The sequence below is a fragment of the Talpa europaea genome (genome assembly GCF_964194135.1).
Source record: "Talpa europaea genome assembly, chromosome: 4".
Lineage (NCBI taxonomy): Eukaryota > Metazoa > Chordata > Mammalia > Eulipotyphla > Talpidae > Talpa > Talpa europaea.
In genome coordinates this window covers 96,024,031-96,044,043 of record NC_140070.1, presented here as the reverse complement: position 1 = coordinate 96,044,043, position 20,013 = coordinate 96,024,031, and the positions used below count along the sequence as shown (strand labels likewise).

At 39.8% G+C, this 20,013-nt stretch overlaps 1 protein-coding gene across 1 annotated transcript; it reads left to right on the top strand.

The window, feature by feature from the left end:
- Window positions 1-1,819: 1,819 nt before the first annotated feature.
- USF3 (upstream transcription factor family member 3) lies at window positions 1,820-15,549 on the top strand (the record flags this gene model as incomplete). The annotated part of the gene is made up of 5 exons (XM_084231915.1): window positions 1,820-1,881; window positions 2,986-3,014; window positions 4,009-4,091; window positions 4,938-5,034; window positions 9,023-15,549. The coding sequence occupies exons 1-5, from the start codon at window positions 1,835-1,837 to the stop codon at window positions 15,547-15,549; spliced, it is 6,783 nt and encodes a 2,260-aa protein (XP_084088041.1). The 5' UTR covers window positions 1,820-1,834.
- Between the last annotated feature and the right edge of the window lie 4,464 nt (window positions 15,550-20,013).

Sequence of the window (20,013 nt, the reverse complement as noted above, 5' to 3'; positions counted from 1 at the left end):
GTTAAGACTGGGAGAAGGGCAAGGAGAATCTAAGGGGCAGGGAGCATGTGTGAGAGTAAAGAGGGATCCCCTCTTGGGGACCATCACATGACTGCAGGACTCCCTACCTTCCTTGTGGAGATGGAACACTGGTAACTCTTTGGAAAGTGACTTCTGAAAGTAGCAACACTGATTAGGTTTCAAGTGATTGGGAGAATTTGGGATCATCCTATAAGCCACTAAAGTCTTACTCACGCCATAGGTTGTCACAGTCCTTGTTTTAATGAACACCTAGTAACTGTAAACATTTGTTGATTTTTCTCTTGTGTAGTAAGAAGAAAATATAACTTATAGACCATCTTCTGGCAGAAGATGATAGATTTTGATGAGAAACAGGAGGTGTTGGATGCCAGAAATCAAAAGTGAAGAAATTCAGCAAGCCTTGGGTGAGAAAAGTGACAAGGATTTATTTACTTGAGCTCCACACTATCATCCTATAGCCATCTAATGTGTTGTGTTTAGGCTGATACATAGACCTGCATAAATGTTAGGGAGAAGGTGGAAGTGGGTGTTCAGTGCACTTTTCGCCTCTGACTGCGTTTTGCCATCATCTTGTCTGTATTCACATCTACTTATTTCCAAGGGCCCTTTACCCCCCTTTCCAGGACTAAAGCTGTAACTTGTGATGCCATTATTAATATTCATAGCCAATAGTTTCTGAATTCATATTACTCTTAGGCACACACTGCTGTGCTCTCCCTGCAGTCTTTCTTTTCCTTCTCAAAACTACGCAGTGATCTAAATACTGGGATTGTTATGGTCCATTTTGTAGACGAAACATCTGAAGTTCCAAGAGGTTGTATAACTGGCCTAAGACCTCACAGCCAGGCAGTGGCAGAACCGTATTTTCAACTTGTGCTTTCTAATTTTCAATTCCATACTTGCTGCCTCCTTTCTCAGAAAGAAAATGACAAACCACACTGTGCCTCCTGCATTGCACCAGCTTGACGGAAAGCTCTGGTGACATCAATCCCCATGATTTAACAACATTAAAGTTCAGAAGAGAAAAAATAAATAATAAATAAATAAAAATTAAAGTTCATATGATATTTTTAAATCAGAGACAAGAAAGAAGTCTCCTATGATAGTTTTGGCCTTACATTACTACCCTTAATATGTTAATATATTTCCTTTAGCCCTTTCTTGTGAGTGTGTATATTTCCCTAAAGGATGTACATTCTTTAATATCCTGATATTTTAAATATGAACAGAATTTTCATACTTACACCCAGATTTTAATGATTCTCAAATGATAGTGTAGTGATTTGAAATGAAAAAGACCTGGCAAATGTGTGCAGGAATGAACGCTTCTCACTTTTGTTTTTCCTGTGTTCAGAAAGGGGGATCATTATTCTAGTTTCAATTTTGTGTTATGCGTCAAACAGTATCCTGAACAAAGAACACACTCTCCCAACTCAAGTATGTTTTACTTGTCCTTCCAGGCCTTGCTCAAATCCACTCCCCTTTAAGCTTTTCTTGATTTCCAGGCCCATAATGATCTTTCTCTGCTACTTTCTCCTCCAGTATTTCACATTTGCCATTTATGACATACTCTATCTGTTACACTGTTTTTGTACTGTAACTCCAAACAGTTACACTGTTTTTGTACTGTTTTCTCATATTTTTTTCTGTCCATAACACCTCATCCACTGCTTTTTCCTATGTCTTTTTTTTTTTTTTTTAGTAGTTTGGTATTTTGATCAAATTACTATTAATCAATTTCTCTAAGACATTAGAATGACTTTCAACTTTCTGGTGGTCTTTCCATGTCTTGAAGGTTCCTATCACTATAACCATGCCAGAAATGACAGAGAATGAGACTCCTACAAAAAAACAGCACAGGTATGTAGCCCCAGTATAAATATAATACAATTGGGGAAAATAAGAAGCAAAAATGTGTCTCTACTTTGCTAAATAGGGAGTTCTTAGAGGACTTTCACTTGGATGCCAAGGAAACTATTACTTCTAAAAATTTATATGGATAAATAGAAATAGACTTACTGAAGGATATATAGTTAAAATTTACCTGACTTCCTTAGTCTATTAGCAGTGCAACAAGAATGACTTTCAGTAGTTAAAATAGTATATACCAAATCTCTGCTAAATGTTTTGTTTTTCCCCAAAATTTAATTGTCTATAATATTAGTCTTTGTAGGTCCTAAGTTCACTTATGTGAAGTCAGTTTGAATAGACATTTTGTGCAGTTACAATCCATTAATGCCACTATGTGCATCAGTACAAATTATTTCTGGTTCTAGCATTTTGGGCAATGTCTCTTGCTTAGAATTGCATGGCCAATGTTCCCATTAATATTAAAGTCCCTATTCCCTTTTGTTACCAAAGAGCTATTAGAAAATGCTAATGTATTTTACATAAAAGGGAAAATCAATATTTTTAGTAGATTGGCTTTTAAGAAAACTTAAGAGTTTGGATAACCTAAGGTACACAATTGTAAAAAATGGCTCAAATATCAACTGTTAGTGTACGGGTGCTGGTGGCTGCCATGTTTCCCTCCCTGGAAATGACATGCTTCTTCTCCCCTTTGCTTGTTTTCCTTACATATTCAGCCCCACCCCTGACCAGGTGCCAGGACAAACACCAGGAGTCACCTACTTACACATCACTTAGAACTGATTAGCTCCTAAGTCAGAATTTCCAAATAGTTCAGGTTTTCAGTGTTTGATTACTTCCCAGTCAATGACTTCATGGTCTGGAAGAAGAGAGAATTAGTTGCTTTTAGAAGTTATTGATTCTAAGTTTATGTTGATGTATCTGTGGTTAGGTTTTCATACCATAACATGTATTCAGAAAATATTTCTTCATGTGTTTCTTATTGATGCAATAAATGCAAATTCATAAAATTTACTTTCATGGTTCTCAAAATATTAAGTGGTAAACTTGTTTTCCCATTATTTTCATGTTGCTTTTATCTACTTTTTGTTTCAGAAAGAAAAACCGGGAGACACACAATGCAGGTAGAAGCAATTTAAATTTTATTTGTTAGCATTTTATATATTCACAATGAAATTATACTGTTGTTGATTATAAATTTTTGTGTTATATACAATCACTATTCATTTTATCTTAGGAAACTATTCATTTTTAATCAACAAACACCCTTCAAGTCTCATGAAAATGACTTGTTTAACATCTCCTGACTCATCATGTGTTTAGATAATTTAAAGATTAACATATTCCTGGAGCTAGTGTTTTAAATGATTTCCCACTGAGGCAGTACAGATATATTTCTTCTAAACTGAATAAAGAGTACATGTGCAGAGGCTGCCTAAAGGAATAGGAAAGCAAAGAATAGCAGACTGTAAAACTTAGAGGTACTTGAAATGTCAACAGACTTAAATTAGGTTTTTGAGTCCTGAATTATTGGGAGAAATGTAGAAAATAAGAATTTGATTTTTATCTGAAAGACCAAAAGTATAGTCCAAAGCTGGATAAGCATGTATAGAAATGACTGTGCCTGTATTTACTAGTTGGTATATTTTATCCATTTTGTTTTCTATCAGGGACTATAGTCAGGTCTTGAAAAAAGTATTTGAAGTTAATTTGTGTTACTACATAATTGATATCTTCCTTTCCTTAAGGAAAGGAACTTAGGGGGAATTTTATCTATGGAAAGAAGTATTAAACCCTGGTAGGATATTGCTCCTTCTCAGAAAAAGGAGTTTACTACCTTTCAAGTGCCTTTTATCACTATGGGTAGATGGCATTAGTGTTGCAATTTCTATTTATAATCTGAATTTAATTATTATAGATCACAGCTAATATTATTTATATCAGTTTCCTTCTAACCTTGAAATATGATAATCTTAGAAATCTTTTTAGAGTTGTCTTCAGAATATACTGTGGTAAGATTTTTTTAGGGACTTCTGTACCTAAATTTTTTTATAGGAAGAATAAGGCCTTGGCAGTAGTAGTATAAGGCTTGATAAATGAATTTTCCTCTCTATCTAGTGGAGAGGCATAGAAAGAAGAAAATCAATGCTGGGATAAACAGAATAGGAGAGCTGATCCCATGTTCCCCTGCACTGAAGCAGGTAAAGAGTCCATTCTTATTTCATTCATTACTTGTGAACAGATTATTCCCTAAGTTGTTTCTGTGTTCAGAATGAATTGTGTTCCCTGTCACGGTTTTTTGCCTCATTGTTTTTCACTTTCTTAATTTTCTATTTACCATATTTTAACTCTTCCCACATTCCCAGTACTTAAGTTTCCTACATAATCAATGTACCATATAATTCCTAAATCTTAATTTTAATTCAGAGTTTGAATTATTCAGTCCTATGATTATATCTATATATGTGCCAATCTATTTATCAGGCATTTCTTTTATTTTTCTACCAGTTCATGTTCTTTACTGTCTTTAAGTTTTTACCTATCACTTCTTTCATGCCTTTTCTTATATAGGCACTGATCTCATTCATGAGAGATCTACCATCATAACTTAATTACTTCCCAAAGGCCCCACCTCCAAATATTATCACGTCAGGGAATAGGGTTTCAACATGAATTTTAGGGGTCACAAACATTCAGTTTATAGTCCAGAGTCACCTGTCATTACTCTAGCCCCTTCTTAACTGTTCTTATTTTTCTTGTTGTCACTCATCACAACCTAATTTTATATACGTAAATATTCCACAAAAGCAGGATCTTAATTTATTTATTAAATCCTCAGTTTCTAGACCAGAACCTGACACATAATAAATGCTCAATAAATGTTTAGTAAATGAAAAATGAAATATGAACAGTAGAAGCTTTTGATCATGGTGTCTGTTTTAAATTTTGAAAAGATACAAATATATGATAAAAACAAAGCTTCAATTTTCCTTAGGCAAGTTCTTACCCTTCAGTGAAACATTTAAATGGTTAATTTTCTTTGGCAGAGCAAGAATATGATTCTGGACCAAGCTTTTAAATATATAACAGAATTGAAAAGGCAAAATGATGAGCTCCTGCTTAATGGAGGAAACAATGAACAAGGTAAAGATTTTAAGATTTTCACTTTTTTTTTTTTAAAGATTTATTCATTTATTTATACAAGCACTGGGTACAGTCAGAAGCATGGGAGGGTGAGAGAATTCACCAGAGCCAGAGCGGGGAACAGAACAGGCAGACTGACGAAATACACTGCTGAGGGGAGCAGTGGGTGTGACAGGAGAGGTCTGTCGCGCCATGTGGGACCCTCACCGGCTGCTGGGGATCGAACCTGCGCTGCAGAGGCTGCGGGCGGCTTTGCAGCCCAGCACTCAACTGTTGCGCCACCGGGGGGGCCCAAGATTTTCACTTTTTTACTGTTTTTTAAATATTCAGGTTTTTGTCACAGTGCAGTTTATATGGGAAGAGAAGGCTTCTTTGCCTAAAAGCTTTATTGATATTACATAAATAAAATTTTTTAAAGATTTATTTATTTATGCATACAAGAACTGGGGTGTAAGCCAGAGGTGCAGGGGGTAAGAGGATTCACCAGAGAGAATGGGGAACAGAACAGGGAGATGTACTAAAATACACTGCTGAGGGGAGCAGTGGGTGAGATAGGAGAGGTCTGCAGGGCCATGTGGGAAGCTACCTGGCTGGCCCGGGATCCAACTCATGCTGCCGTGGCTGGCAGTAACTTGACACAGCTGTCTTCAACCCTGTGCCACCAGGGAGGCCCACTCGATAAAATTTTTTTGAAAAAATATCAGATTTTTTTCATGGAAAGAAAAAAAAAAGCATTGTTAGGATCATGCTTTCAATTGGTCTGGGAGAACAGTGCTGCAATCTGTTGATTTAGGTTTACCTCCTTCGTGAGCAACTCTGATCTTGTAGTCATGTATCATTCTGATTTTGGGCTCTTCTGGGCACTTCATGTTTGCTTACCTCATGGTACAAAAATATTGAATCTCCTTTAGTTTAGTTGGATTTTCCAGGGAATCCCATAAGAAGAAGTAGCAGGGAGATCTGCTCAGTGTAATATAAAAACAAGACAAGGATATGGGCCTCCTTAGTGGTGCAAGGGGTGAAGCACAGCACTGTGAAGCTCTCCTCAGCCTCTGCAGGCCAGGAAGGTACCCACATGGCACAGCAGACCTTTCCTGTGTCACCTGCTGCTCCCTTCAGCAGTGTATTTCAGTTAGTCTGCCTCTTCTGTTCCCTACTCTGTCTCTGGTGAATCCTCTCACCCCCTGCACCTCTGGCCTATACCCAAGTTCTTGTATGCATAAATAAATAAATCTTTAAAAAAAAAAACAAGACTAGGATATGCCTGTGCTAAGACATAACTGTGAAGTTACTCAAAAGGCCGTAACAGGCCATTTACACTTGTTTATTCTTCCTGTCATGTGTGTGTCAGACTGCCTGATCATTTAGTGATATTGGGTTTTTAGATAGAGGTGTTTTTTTTTCCCTGCACTCCACTGTGTTCTGTTTTTGTACTTTCACTAAAGAAGAGGTTTCCTTATAAAAGCTAAAGAGAAAAATACTCCAGGCCAATATAAAGCTCATAGTGGTAGGCCCATTTGAATCGTCCTTTACTTATGGATCTGACATGAGCAGAGAGAGAATTTCCTGTGACAACTCAGTAGATAACTTTAAAAGGAAAGAAACGGGCCTCCCCGGTGGCGCAGCGGTTGAGCACTGGGTCGCGAAGCTGCCCGTGGCCTCTGCGGTGCCGGTTCGATCCCCGGCTGCTCCCCGGCCACCGGAGGAGGGTCCCACATTGCGCGCAGACCTCTCCTGCTGCCCGCTGCTCCCCTCAGCAGTGTACCTCGGTCCTTCTGCCTGCTCTGCTCCCCACTCTGGCTCTGGTGAATTCTCTCACCCTCCCGCGCTTCTGACTGTACCCAGTGCATGTATAAACAAAACGAACAAACAAACAAACAAATAAATAAATAAAACATGCCTCTATTAAAAAAAATAAAATAAAATAAAAGGAAAGAAACACAGGTAGAACTTGCTGAGGTTGGGCAATGCTGGGCTCTGTTTATCATAAGAAGTGGGAAGTATATAGGAAAATGCATCCAAAAGGTGAGCCTTCAGAAATCTTGTTTACTTTTAGTTAAATGTCAGCTTAGCCTTCACCTCACTCAGCAGTCATTTATAGTCCAGAGCCCTTTTTATGATACTGTCAGATAGTTAGATACATAGCATATTTGGTAGCTATTTTGATGCACTTTGTAGAAGGGATGTTAAGTCCAGAGTGGTGTGGACTGTTCTAATGAAGCTGAAGCAATCAAGTTATGTTAGGTAAAAGGGAAACTATTAAAAAAGTTAAGTTGCATGGGTTTCAGGAAAAGCCAAACAGTCAGCCCTGGGTTGGGGCAGCCCTTGGGCATCTTGAGTCTGAATACAACGCTCTCTTAAACATCCTCACAGTCTACCTGGTAATCTAATATGATGGTCAGAGCAGCGGCCTTGGCTGATGGGCCCATTTGGGTTTGAGTCTCAGCTTCTCTTACTTATACAAACCTTTGGCCAGTTACTCACCTCTCCAATTCTCAGTTTCCCTGTCTTTAAAATGAGGATAATAATAGTATCCATCTGGTTAACTATTTTTTTATTACTATCTTTTTTTACAAGATCTTTTTTTTTTTTTTTTTTCAGATTTATTTTTATACAAGACTTGGGGTACAGGTCAGAGGCATGGGAGGGTGAGAGGATCCACCAGAGATAGCGTGGGGAGCAGAATAGGCAGACAAAGGGGAGCAGCGGGCACGACTGGAGAGGTCCACCACACCATGTGGGAATCTCCCTGGCCGGCAGGGAATCTAACCTGCGCTGCAGAGGCTGCAGAGGCTGCAGACAGCTTCACAGTGCTACACTCAACCCACTGCACCACCGGGGAAGCTCCATCTTGTTGACTTTAGACAAATGATTTAACTACTCTAAACCTGTGTCCCACATCCGAAAGTGGTGATGACAATAGATAACTCCCATCTCATGGTTGTTAAATGGATTAAATGAGTAATGCAGGTAAAGCACTTAGAGTAAAGCCTGGCACATAGTAAATGTTCTGTAAGTGCCTGCTGTTTTTGTTACTGTTATTAGTAATAGTGGTATTGAATGTTACAAAGAATGAAAAGCACCAGGCATGTAGTAAATGTGCCACTGGTGAATCTGATCTGTCATAATGGCCTTAATTTCTAATATGCATGGCATGTTGACATCTTTCTTGTTCATTTAAATATGTAAGAAAAATAATCTAGTTTTAGCTCATCCTTGTTGGAACAATGCTAACGTTGCAGGCTAACTTCTAGGGCTTTGGCCTAGAGGATTACTTGCCTTTGGCAAAGGAAAGGCCACCTACCACTGTGGCAAGGCAGCCAGGGATGTGGTCTCAGCCACCAGGCTGCCCCATGAATGGGCTGTATGGGTGACGTGGTCTCCCTTTGAAAGGAGCAAGGAGTGACAGAGAGCTCATCACTCAGTAGCTCTACTAAGGAAATGCAAGTTCACGGTTGCGCTTTCTTCTCTGCTCTCCCTCTTTACTCCTTACGTGTTCTTTTTGGTCTCTGTTGTTTCAAAGAGTGAAGTAGAAACTAGTTAAAATCATTTAGAGAAGACATTATCTACTACCACCACAAGTGATGTTAGCCATTGCAGCAGTTAAATACCATTGTACTGACACACAACATTATTTTCCTGTCCTGTTACCTTGAAATCCATGTGGCTTCCCTTGCTTCCACCTTTGTAGCTGCCCTATTGGGAATCTTTAAATTGAAATTTTGAGATTTGTCTCTTATGAGTAATTATTGACCTTTGGTCTATTGGCCTTTAAAGATATATACTTTAAAAAAAAATGGCATAGAGGTCTGAGATACCATTCTAAGAAGAAGAAAGAACTTGCATTAGAAAAGAACTGAAGGTTATCAATTGAAATATTTAGAATGCTAGAATTAGATTTCAGTAGTTTGATACATAGCTTTTTCTTAAGTTATTATAAATACTGACATTTATAGGTACCTTTTCATTTTAATTTTTCTATTTACAGCTGAAGAAATTAAAAAGCTTCGCAAGCAACTGGAAGAAATTCAAAAGGAAAATGGCCGATACATTGAATTATTGAAAGCAAATGACATATGCTTATATGATGACCCTACAATCCACTGGAAAGGAAATCTTAAAAACTCAAAGGTCTCTGTTGTTATTCCCAGTGACCAGGTTCAAAAAAATATTATTGTTTATTCCAATGGGAGTCAGCCTGGTGGAAATGGCCAGGGAACAGCTGTTCAGGGGATAACCTTTAATGTTGGTCATAATTTACAAAAGCAAACTGCCAATGTGGTGCCCGTACAGAGGACTTGCAATCTTGTGACTCCTGTGTCTATTTCTGGAGTTTACCCTTCTGAAAAGCCATGGCACCAGACCACAGTTTCTGCATTGGCTGCCAACCAGCCTGTTCCTCTTTGTCTTCCTGCTACCATTTCTACTCAAAATATTCTCGAGCTTGCCACCTCTGAGAGTGAATCGAGTGTGCTTGGTGCCACCAGTGGCTCACTGATCGCTGTTTCCGTTGGGCCTGAGACTCACCAACATCGTTCCTTGCATACATCTCCAAATGATCAAAATTCTTCTGAAAATAAGAATGGGCAAGAGAGCCCCAAATTATTGCAGAAGACAATTCCTTGTGCCACAAGCACCCCCTCCAGCCCCTCAGCAACTGCCACGAAAGTGCACCATGCAGGCAAGCCTTGCTTGAGCACACAGGACCTCAGAAGTGATTTCCAAACCACTTTTGTTGTTTCAGTCACCACCACAGTCTGCTCCCAGCCTCCTAGATCTTCAAGCGATTCTTGTCCAGCAAACAGTAGCAAGGGTGTAGACTCCACAAGTGTTACCACAGTGGTGCCATCATCTGCCTCCGGAGGAGGAAAGGCCACCACTCCTATAAGCACTCTTTCTGCAAACCCTTTGGACAGTGGTTGGACCCTCTCATGTTCTTTGCCTTCTTCAGCTGTTAGTGCTTCAGAACTGAAAAACATTAATAGCCTTACTCGAATTTCCTCAGCTGGCAACACGCAGACAACATGGACTACTTTACAACTGGCAGGAAACACTATTCAGCCCTTAAGCCAGACACCATCTTCTGCTGTGACTCCAGTATTAAGTGAGTCTGGGACTAGTCCCACCACAAGCAACCATAGTCGACATGCGGCTGCAGGTGTCACCTTGAATAACTCCTTTCCAGCAGATGGGCAACCAGTTGAGCAAGTAGTTGTAACCTTGCCTTCCTGTCCATCTTTACCTATGCAGCCACTAATTGCCCAGCCACAAGTTAAATCTCAGCCTCCAAAAAATATCCTTCCATTGAATTCAGCAATGCAGGTGATTCAGATGGCTCAGCCCATTGGGCCAGCGGTGAATGCAGCTCCAACTAATCAAAATGTTATTATTCTTCAGCCACCCAGCACCACCCCATGCCCAACAGTGATGAGGGCAGAGGTGCCCAACCAAACAGTAGGTCAGCAGATAGTAATCATACAAGCAGCTAATCAGAATCCTTTGCCACTCCTCTCTGCTCCACCTCCTGCTTCTGTTCGTCTCCCTGTCAATGGAGCCAATGCTATAATAGGGTGTAATAATTCAGTGCAAAATGTTTCGACCCCACAGACTTTTGGAGGAAAGCATCTTGTCCACATATTACCAAGACCTTCATCTTTATCAACATCTAATTCGAGCCAAACTTTTTCTGTTACCATGTCAAACCAACAACAGCCTCAAACCATTTCTTTAAATGGACAGCTTTTTGCTTTGCAGCCTGTGATGTCTTCATCAGGAACTACAAATCAAACCCCTATGCAAATTATTCAACCCACCACCAGCGAAGATCCAAATACCAATGTTGCCCTGAATACATTTGGTGCACTGGCCAGCCTCAATCAAAGCATATCACAGATGGCTGGGCAAAGCTGTGTACAATTGTCTATTAGCCAGCCTGCCAATTCTCATACTGCCGCAAATAGTCAAACCACCCCAGTTAACTGTGTTTCATTAACAACAACTGTAGCATCTCCCATGACAGCAGATAATTCAGCCACACTACCCAGTAATTACAGCCTAGTGACTACTCCGTCAACGAACACTGTAGCTTCTTTGTCTAACATGAAGTCCAAAAGGTTGAATAAGAAGCCAGGTGCCAAGAAACACTTAGCAGCAAACAAGACAGCAAGTCCCCTGACTCCAGTCAGGGGAGAGGTGGGCAAGTTAGACTGCCCCAGCACAGAAGGCTCAGTAGAGCCATCATGTAATGAAGGACTGCTGGAAAGCCTCCCCGTTGTGTTACCATCTGTCACTATGTCCCAGGCAAATGGTCTAAGTGCTTCTGGTTCACATTCTTTGGGCGTTCTGAATTCTGAATCAGTGATACCTGAGTCTGTATCCAAATCAAAATCAGCAGAAGAGTCTAGCTCACCCTCCCAAGAATCTGTATCAGGTGAACATTTTGCCACAGCCCCAGAAAAATCCAAAGATCCTGTCCCCAATTTACAACGAGAGACATCTCCGGATAGGTCCCCAACTGGCTTGGCATTTTCAGATACCACCAAATCCTGCGCTTCGACCAACGTGTTGATTCCATCTCCAAATGAACCCCATGTTTTGGCTTCTCAGGTTTCTGCTTTGTCATCTACCACAAACACTACAAGCACTGACTGTGTTTCTGAGGTGGAAATCATTGCTGAGCCTTGCAGAGTTGAACAAGACTCATCAGATGCAATACAGTCCACAAGTCTCTTAAAGGGCCAGGGCCTAACTGCTTTGTTATCTGATCTGTCTAAAGAAAAAGACTCTCAGAAATCATCTCTTTCAGTCCAGGTGGACCATCCTGACTTTTCTTCAGAAAATTCTAAAATAGTTGATTCGAGTGTTGATTTACATCCAAAGCGGGAACTGTTACTGATGAACAGTGATGATAGAGACTTGGGACAGCATCATTCCTGCATCCCCGATCCGGAGATTATTAGTGGTTCTTTGCTCACCAGTAGGCAGGCTGACTCTCCCATGTCAACCAGCTCTGGCAGTAGTCGGAGTTTCTCAGTTGCATCCATGCTTCCTGAAACAACCAGAGAGGATGTGACCAGCAGTGCGACAACTAATACATGCGACAGCTGTACCTTTGTAGAGCAAACTGATATAGTTGCTCTTGCAGCAAGAGCTATTTTTGACCAGGAGAACCTTGAGAAGGGAAGAGCTGGCATCCAGGCTGATATAAGGGAAGTTACTGCCAAGCCTACTGAAGCATCATCTTTAGAGGGTGACCAACCTTTCAAAACACAGATATCTAAAGAGAATGGCCCAGGGCAGGCAGAAGCAACACCAAATGAATTTAATTCACAGGATTCAATTGAAGCAGCTGTGGATAGGCCCCTGGAAAAACCAAGTTGTTCTCTAGGAATTAAAACATCAAATGCCTCTTTACAAGTTTCAACTTCTCAACCACCAAGCATTACCAGTTTAAGTGTGAATAATCTCATCCATCAGAATAGCATCAACCATCCTCTGGTCAGCTGTGCAGGTTTATCCCAAACTTCAGAGCAAAGAGTTGTTCCTACAACAGTTAATCTGACCGTTTCATCTAACTCCTATGCCAGTCAGCCTCCTGGACCATCTCTGATGACAGATTATTCCCAAGAACAGCTAAACACTATTACTGGCACGATACCAAATTCACAGATTCAGGAACCACTCTTAAAGCCAAGTCATGAAAGTCGTAAAGACTCCACTAAACGTGCCGTCCAAGATGACCTTTTATTGTCTTCAGCTAAACGTCAGAAGCACTGTCAGCCAGCCCCCCTCCGCCTGGAAAATATGCCTTTGATGAACCAAACTCCAGATAGCATATCTGATCAAACTCAAATGATGGTTAGTCAGCTCCCTCCAAACTCTTCAAACTCTGCTGTGCCTGTTAGCAACCCACCACATGGAGATGGCCTGACACGCTTATTTCCACCCAGTAACAACTTTGTGGCCCCTGCACTGAGGCCAACTGAAGTTCAGTGCAGTTCTCAGCCTTCTGTTGCTGAGCAGCAGCAAAACCAGGCCAGTCAACACCTGCAGGCCCTGCAACAGCATGTTCCAGCTCAAGGGGTATCTCACCTTCACAGTAATCATCTCTACTTAAAGCAGCAACAGCAGCAGCAGCAGCAGCAGCAGCAGCAACAGCAGCAGCAGCAGCAGCAGCAGCAGCAGCAGCAGCAGCAGCAGCAACAGCAGCAAGCAGGGCAGTTAAGGGAGAGGCATCACTTATATCAACTGCAGCATCATGTACCTCATGCAGAGAGCTCTGTCCACTCTCAGTCCCATAATGTCCACCAACAGAGAACTCTGCAACAGGAGGTGCAGATGCAGAAAAAGAGAAATCTTGTTCAGGGCACTCCAGCCTCTCAGCTTTCCTTACAGCCAAAGCACCATGGAACTGACCAATCCCGACCCAAGAGTGGTCAGCCACATCCCCACCATCAGCAGATGCAGCAGCAGATGCAGCAACACTTTGGAAGCTCCCAGTCAGAGAAGAGCTGTGAAAACCCTTCAACTAGCCGGAACCACCATAACCATCCCCAGAACCATCTCGGTCAAGACATTATGCACCAGCAGCAGGATATTGGCAGTAGGCAGCAAGGTTCCGGGGTTTCTTCTGAACATGTATCTGGGCATAACCCACTGCAGAGACTGTTGACATCAAGAGGCATAGAACAGCAAATGGTGTCCCAGCCAAGTATTGTGACCAGACCTTCAGACATGACCTGCACTCCACACAGGCCAGAGAGAAATCGTGTTTCAAGTTACTCTGCTGAAGCACTGATTGGAAAGACATCCTCTAATTCAGAACAGAGAATGGGTTTATCGATTCAGGGTTCCAGAGTATCGGATCAGCTTGAAATGAGAAGCTATCTCGAGGTTCCCAGAAACAAGAGTCTGGCCATTCATAATATGCAAGGCCGTGTGGACCACACGGTTGCCTCAGATATCCGCCTTTCTGACTGTCAGACATTTAAGCCAAGTGGAGCCAGTCAACAGCCTCAGAGTAATTTTGAAGTACAATCTTCAAGAAATAATGAAATAGGCAACCCAGTATCATCACTGAGGAGTATGCAGTCCCAGGCTTTTCGAATTAATCAAAACCCTGGTCCCCCACCAATCGACCGTCAGAAGAGGTTACCTTATCCACCAGTTCAGAGCATACCAACAGGAAATGCTATCCCACCAAGGGAGAGTGAAAACACATGTCACCAAAGTTTCATGCAGAGTTTACTTGCGCCTCACCTTGGTGATCAAGTCATTGGGAGCCAGAGGTCACTCTCAGAACATCAGAGGAATACACAGTGTGGGCCATCCTCTGCAATTGAATACAGTTGTCCTCCGACTCATGAAAGTGTACATATTAGACGAGAGAGTGAGAGTCAGAATAGGGAAAGTTGTGACATGAACCTAGGTGCAATTAACACCAGGACCAGCACCTTGAATATTCCTTTTTCGAGTTCCTCTTCTTCAGGAGATATTCAAGGTCGAAACACAAGCCCCAATGTTTCCGTACAGAAATCCAATCCCATGCGGATTACTGACAGTCATGGCACCAAGGGCCATATGAACCCTCCAGTCACCACCAACATGCATGGGGTTGCCAGGCCAGCTTTGCCACATCCATCTGTGTCTCATGGAAATGCTGATCAAGGGCCTCCTGTACGTCAAACAAGTTCTTCAGTTCCCCAGCGATCGAGGCATCCCTTGCAAGACAGCAGTGGTTCTAAAATTCGTCAACCAGAAAGGAATCGTTCTGGAAACCAAAGACATAGTAATGTCTTTGATCCAAGTCTTCCCCACCTCCCTCTGTCTACAAGTGGTAGTATGATTCTTGGACGCCAACAAGCCACCACAGAGAAGAGAGGAAGTATCGTTCGTTTCATGCCAGATAGCCCACAAGTACCTAATGATAATTCAGCACCTGACCAACATACACTGTCACAAAATTTTGGTTTTCCTTTTATTCCTGAGGGTGGCATGAATCCACCAATAAATGCTAATACTTCTTTCATTCCACAGGTTACTCAGCCTAGTGCCACTCGAACTCCAGCCCTCATCCCTGTAGATCCCCAAAATTCTCTACCCTCCTTCTATCCCCCATATTCCCCTGCTCATCCTACATTGTCCAATGATATTTCAATTCCCTATTTTTCTAATCAAATGTTCTCAAATCCTAGTACAGAGAAGGTGAACAGTGGAAGTTTAAACAACCGATTTGGATCAATTTTATCTCCTCCCAGACCTGTTGGTTTTGCTCAACCAAGTTTTCCTCTTCTCCCTGATATGCCACCAATGCACATGACGAACTCTCACTTATCTAATTTTAATATGACGTCTTTGTTTCCAGAAATAGCTACAGCTCTTCCTGATGGCTCAGCAATGTCACCTTTGCTTACAATAGCAAACTCCTCTGCTTCTGACTCTTCCAAGCAGTCCTCAAACAGACCTGCCCACAACATAAGCCATATTTTAGGTCATGATTGCAGTTCAGCTGTCTAAATACCAATATACTAAATGTAAATGTAATGGGTGAGATTACAGATGCATTTGTGTGTGCATGCATACATTTGTGTACACGAAGAGAGAGATTGGGTGTGTGTATGTCTCTGTGTTTATATAATCAGTTTTTGGTCAGAGATGACCAAATACTGTATTTTCAGAAACAAATTAATTTTTAGCTGCTTTGTGTGCTTTTTTAATTTTCCAAGCAGATTTACATTTTCAAGTTTGATTTTTAATCTTATATTCCCTAAATATTAATCAGCTGGAAGTTTGGGGAGATTATCTTGGTGTGCACTGGGTAGTAGGAATGAAGCTACATTTTAAATGTTATTGTTGATAATTTGTAAAATAGGTAGTTGAGATAGCTGAGTTGTTCTCCAAAAATACAGTTCGATATAACATAATGGCTCATAACCAGTTTTTTACATATTGCAAGTGTTACATTAATGTTGAGTTGAATGTCCATGGGTAAAGTCAAGCAGTAAGCAAATAAATGAGTAGTTTAACCAGCCTTTTGTTCCCAAGGTTTTATTTAGGTAGTGACTTCTTTCTTAATTAAACAATTCATCAATTATCTAAATTTTATATCTTCAAATTAGGGAGCCATGTTATCCTTTGATGTGCCAATGTCCTTTAAAGCAAAGGTCTTCCTAAAACAGTTAGCCTTAAAAATAGATGAAAAGTGAAGTACGTAGATGTTTTCCATTTTTGTACTTAACGTTTTGTGTCAGGCCATTTTATCAAGGATAAAAAGAGTTGTATTGCAGAGTGCTGTATGTGTTTGGTTAAAGATTATTGTTTCATTAATTTTTTATTTAGTATTCTCTTCATTTTATTTATTTGACCTTGAAATAAATTCTTTCACATTTGTTTAATCATTAAGCCCAATCAGTGGATAATATGTTTGGATCTACACAGTTATTTGAGCCCTACATTTTAAATATTTCTGAGCAGAGTCTTAGGCTCTAGCAGTATTTTAATTTACTGATATTTATATTTGGCATTGTATATTGCATTATTATCTTCATAGTAGAATTAATGAGAAAATGAATTTGTTCACTATTTTTCTTGATGGTAGATGTGAAATGGTGCTTAAAAAATTGTCTTTCTATATGTTGATGTGTGTGAGTGTGTGTATACAGACTAGATTTGAAATCATAAACTTGTCCTTTGAAAACAGGCCTGCAATCTGAAAATGGGAAATTGGGACCTGAAACCTGCTGAAGTACAGAAAAACCCAATGTACAGGCTTTAAAAAGCCCCATTGAAGTTCATAATAAATTTAGAATACATATTCATATATATCTGTGCATAAATAGATAGATACATATATATATATATACACACTCACACTGAATTCTGAGATCTTAAAAAGAAAAAACTAAGAAAACAACATAATTCTTGTATTCTTTTTTTTAAATCCAATTTTATTGATTGCCGTTCATTTACAAAACTGTAATTTCAGGAGGACAACTTCACAACTCGATATGTAGACATGCTTCACTCACCCACCACCAAACTTCTAGTGCCATCTTCCTATCACATTTACTCCATCTGCCCCTCCTCCACTCACCACCTCCTTCTCCTCTCGTAAGCACCATATTCTTCAGAGTCTAAGATGTCCTCATATTCTTAAATCCATTCCTTTTTGTTGTTCTATTCTGCCAAAAATGAGATGGAGTGGAGAGATGCTTCTAACTGGTTCTGTCTGCTCTGCTAATGAAGTAAACCCAAGGACCAGCATGTCATTTCTTCTCCCTGAAAGAACGTCCTTAAGGTTGGTCAGAGCAGTTAAGTCCAGCAAATACCTCTTCTAGAGACTCAGCAAAGGGTCATCTGTGCCTCTTCAACTGTTCTTACCAAACTTTCCTATCCCTGCTGCCAACTGAAGCAGCCTCCTGGGGGCAAAAAAATATTGTAAACAAGAAGAACTTCTGTATTTCCTAGTCATGGGCAGAAATATTAGAGCTTCACAAATAAGTCATTTAACAAGATAACAGGTGAACATGGTAGTTAAAATTTTATGGAGAAAAAAATGGGCTTTATGACTTAATTTTTAATAATCTTGAGTCTTAAGCTTTGACATTCAGATTTTCCTTTGTACTTGAAAGGTCCTACCTGCCAATTTTAAGAAGGATGGTTTTCATTGTGTTTCACTATTCATTTTCTTTACTCCCTCCTGTCCCCACCCTCCCTACACACACACACACACACACACACACACTCATGCATAAACATGCATTAACGCACACACAGCATCTGAGTTCTGAAGAGCTGGTGACTATTAGATATATTTGGAATAAAGTAGTAAGCTAAGGAGAAGCTAATTTTGAACATTACACTAGAAAGTTCTCGAACTTGGTACTTTCAGATATTTCTTGGATCTTTTATTTCAAAAACTTCACGCTCTGATCTTGAAATGTGCCTCTACTCCTTAGCAAGGCTTATTTGACCATCTGAAGAAAAATGTCACCATCTGAAAATAACTGGTCTCTGACTTACACGTAGCTCTAATTATCTTATGAAAATATGCATATATAAGTAAAAGGTCATTTTATATATGAAGTCAATTCTGAGATTGTTCACAGCACAATAATCTTACTTGATTTAAAAGTATGAATATAAGAGATTTAGCAGCAGTATTCAGTTTTTGATAATTAGAGCTATGTGATTTTGGAAGGAAATTTATATTTAATATCTAGGCATCTGAATATAATTTTTGATAAAGGAAGGGCAGAAAATGTGGTCAAATTTGGTTATATAAATTTAACGTTATATTGGGTTTGCTAATATAGGACCATAGAAACTAAAAACATGTCCACAAGTAATTTTATAATTTCTGAAAATAACACAAATTTGTGTATGTGTCATTAGTGAGAGTCACTGATGAAATTATTTCTTTTTTTTAGTTCTATTGATTATATGGAATCAATTATAGAAAGTGGTTGTTTCCTCTAAACATTTAACACAGTAACTTCTAACAAGGTGAAAAATATCAGAGTTCTTATTATATATTTAATGTCTTAATCATGGATAAAAGAAATCAAGATTGATGGCATTTCTTTTTTTGGTGTATATATAGGGTATATATTTATACCACGTCAGAAAATGTATTTTTTTTATTCCAAGACCTTTTAGGGATACCAGAGGTGGTACCCTTTTTCTAAGTAAGAAGTGAAAATACCACAGTGATCGTGCTTTATAAAATTTAAAATATCAGAACTGTGAAAAGAAACAAATAGGAAGGAATGTTCTCTTGCAGCAATTTTTCAGTCACACACCATGGTGAATTGCAATAAGGATAACTTCTTTTAAATCAGCCTTCTAAAGATATAAAATTATTTAAACATTTTATGGATAATTCACTTGCCTTGCTCTTGCCTTCTAATATTAGTCATTTCATGGAGAGGTTAAAATTTATATTCTAAAAAAATGTGGAAATACATTTTAATGGCAGTAAATTTTTTTTTAAATTTGAAAAAGGGTAGAGACTTAACAAATATACATCTTAGCTTTTCTTTCCTTTGCTACATAGGTACCTCTGCTCTTACTTTTTTCCATTTCTGGAAACAGGTGGCAGGAAACCTGGTCAGTTCCTTAGCAATGGGATTACTCCTTTGCCTTGAAGCTTTGATTGACCCACCACTGCGTGTCAGTGTGTAGAAATGAGTCATATTCCCAAATCAGTGATTCCCAGTTCCTGTCTTTGGGAACCACTGTTTCCTATTCTAGTAAGTCTAGTAAGGGGCAAGAACAATTTCTTGAAACAAAATTAGTTCAGAATTGAATTACAACTTTTAATATGCCATATAGCTCTGTTCCTTGTTTCAATGAACTTGTTTTTTTTGCATGATGGCGTGAAGAAAGGGCAAAGAGGATACCAAAATCAGATGGTTTTGAGTTGATATCCTCAGGAAACTGAAATCATTGTTATAAATCCTTCCTTTGCCTGGGGATAACAACCTATGACTGTGTACATCCACGGGGCAATAAATTAGTGTGAGCCAGATAAATTAGTGTGAAGTTAAACTGGAGGGATGATTTTCTGACACCTGTATGCAAATTAAAATCCAGAAATTAGTTTCTTCTTGACATGCCTTTTTGGCTGAACGTTAACCATTTCTCCTTCTCCAGAGTTCAACAGGAAACAACTGCTGTTGTTGCTTTTTTTGCTTAACCATATGCTCTCTGCATTCTATACTTCTCAGTGAGCCTGAGAGTGTTTCTAATAGATTGTGAGGGACAACAGGTTTAGACTGAGGCAGTCCAGATATGCTATAAGAAGTGCTGAGGGCCTTCTTAGATACAGAGCTTCTAGTTCTGCGTACATGCCTCTACCCTGCACTTTACCTGAAATTGTGCCTCTGGTCATAAGACCAGCCATTGGAACATATCACTCACCGACTCCTCTGTTATAGCAAAGGACCAGCCAGATGGTACATGCTGTGTCATCAAACACCT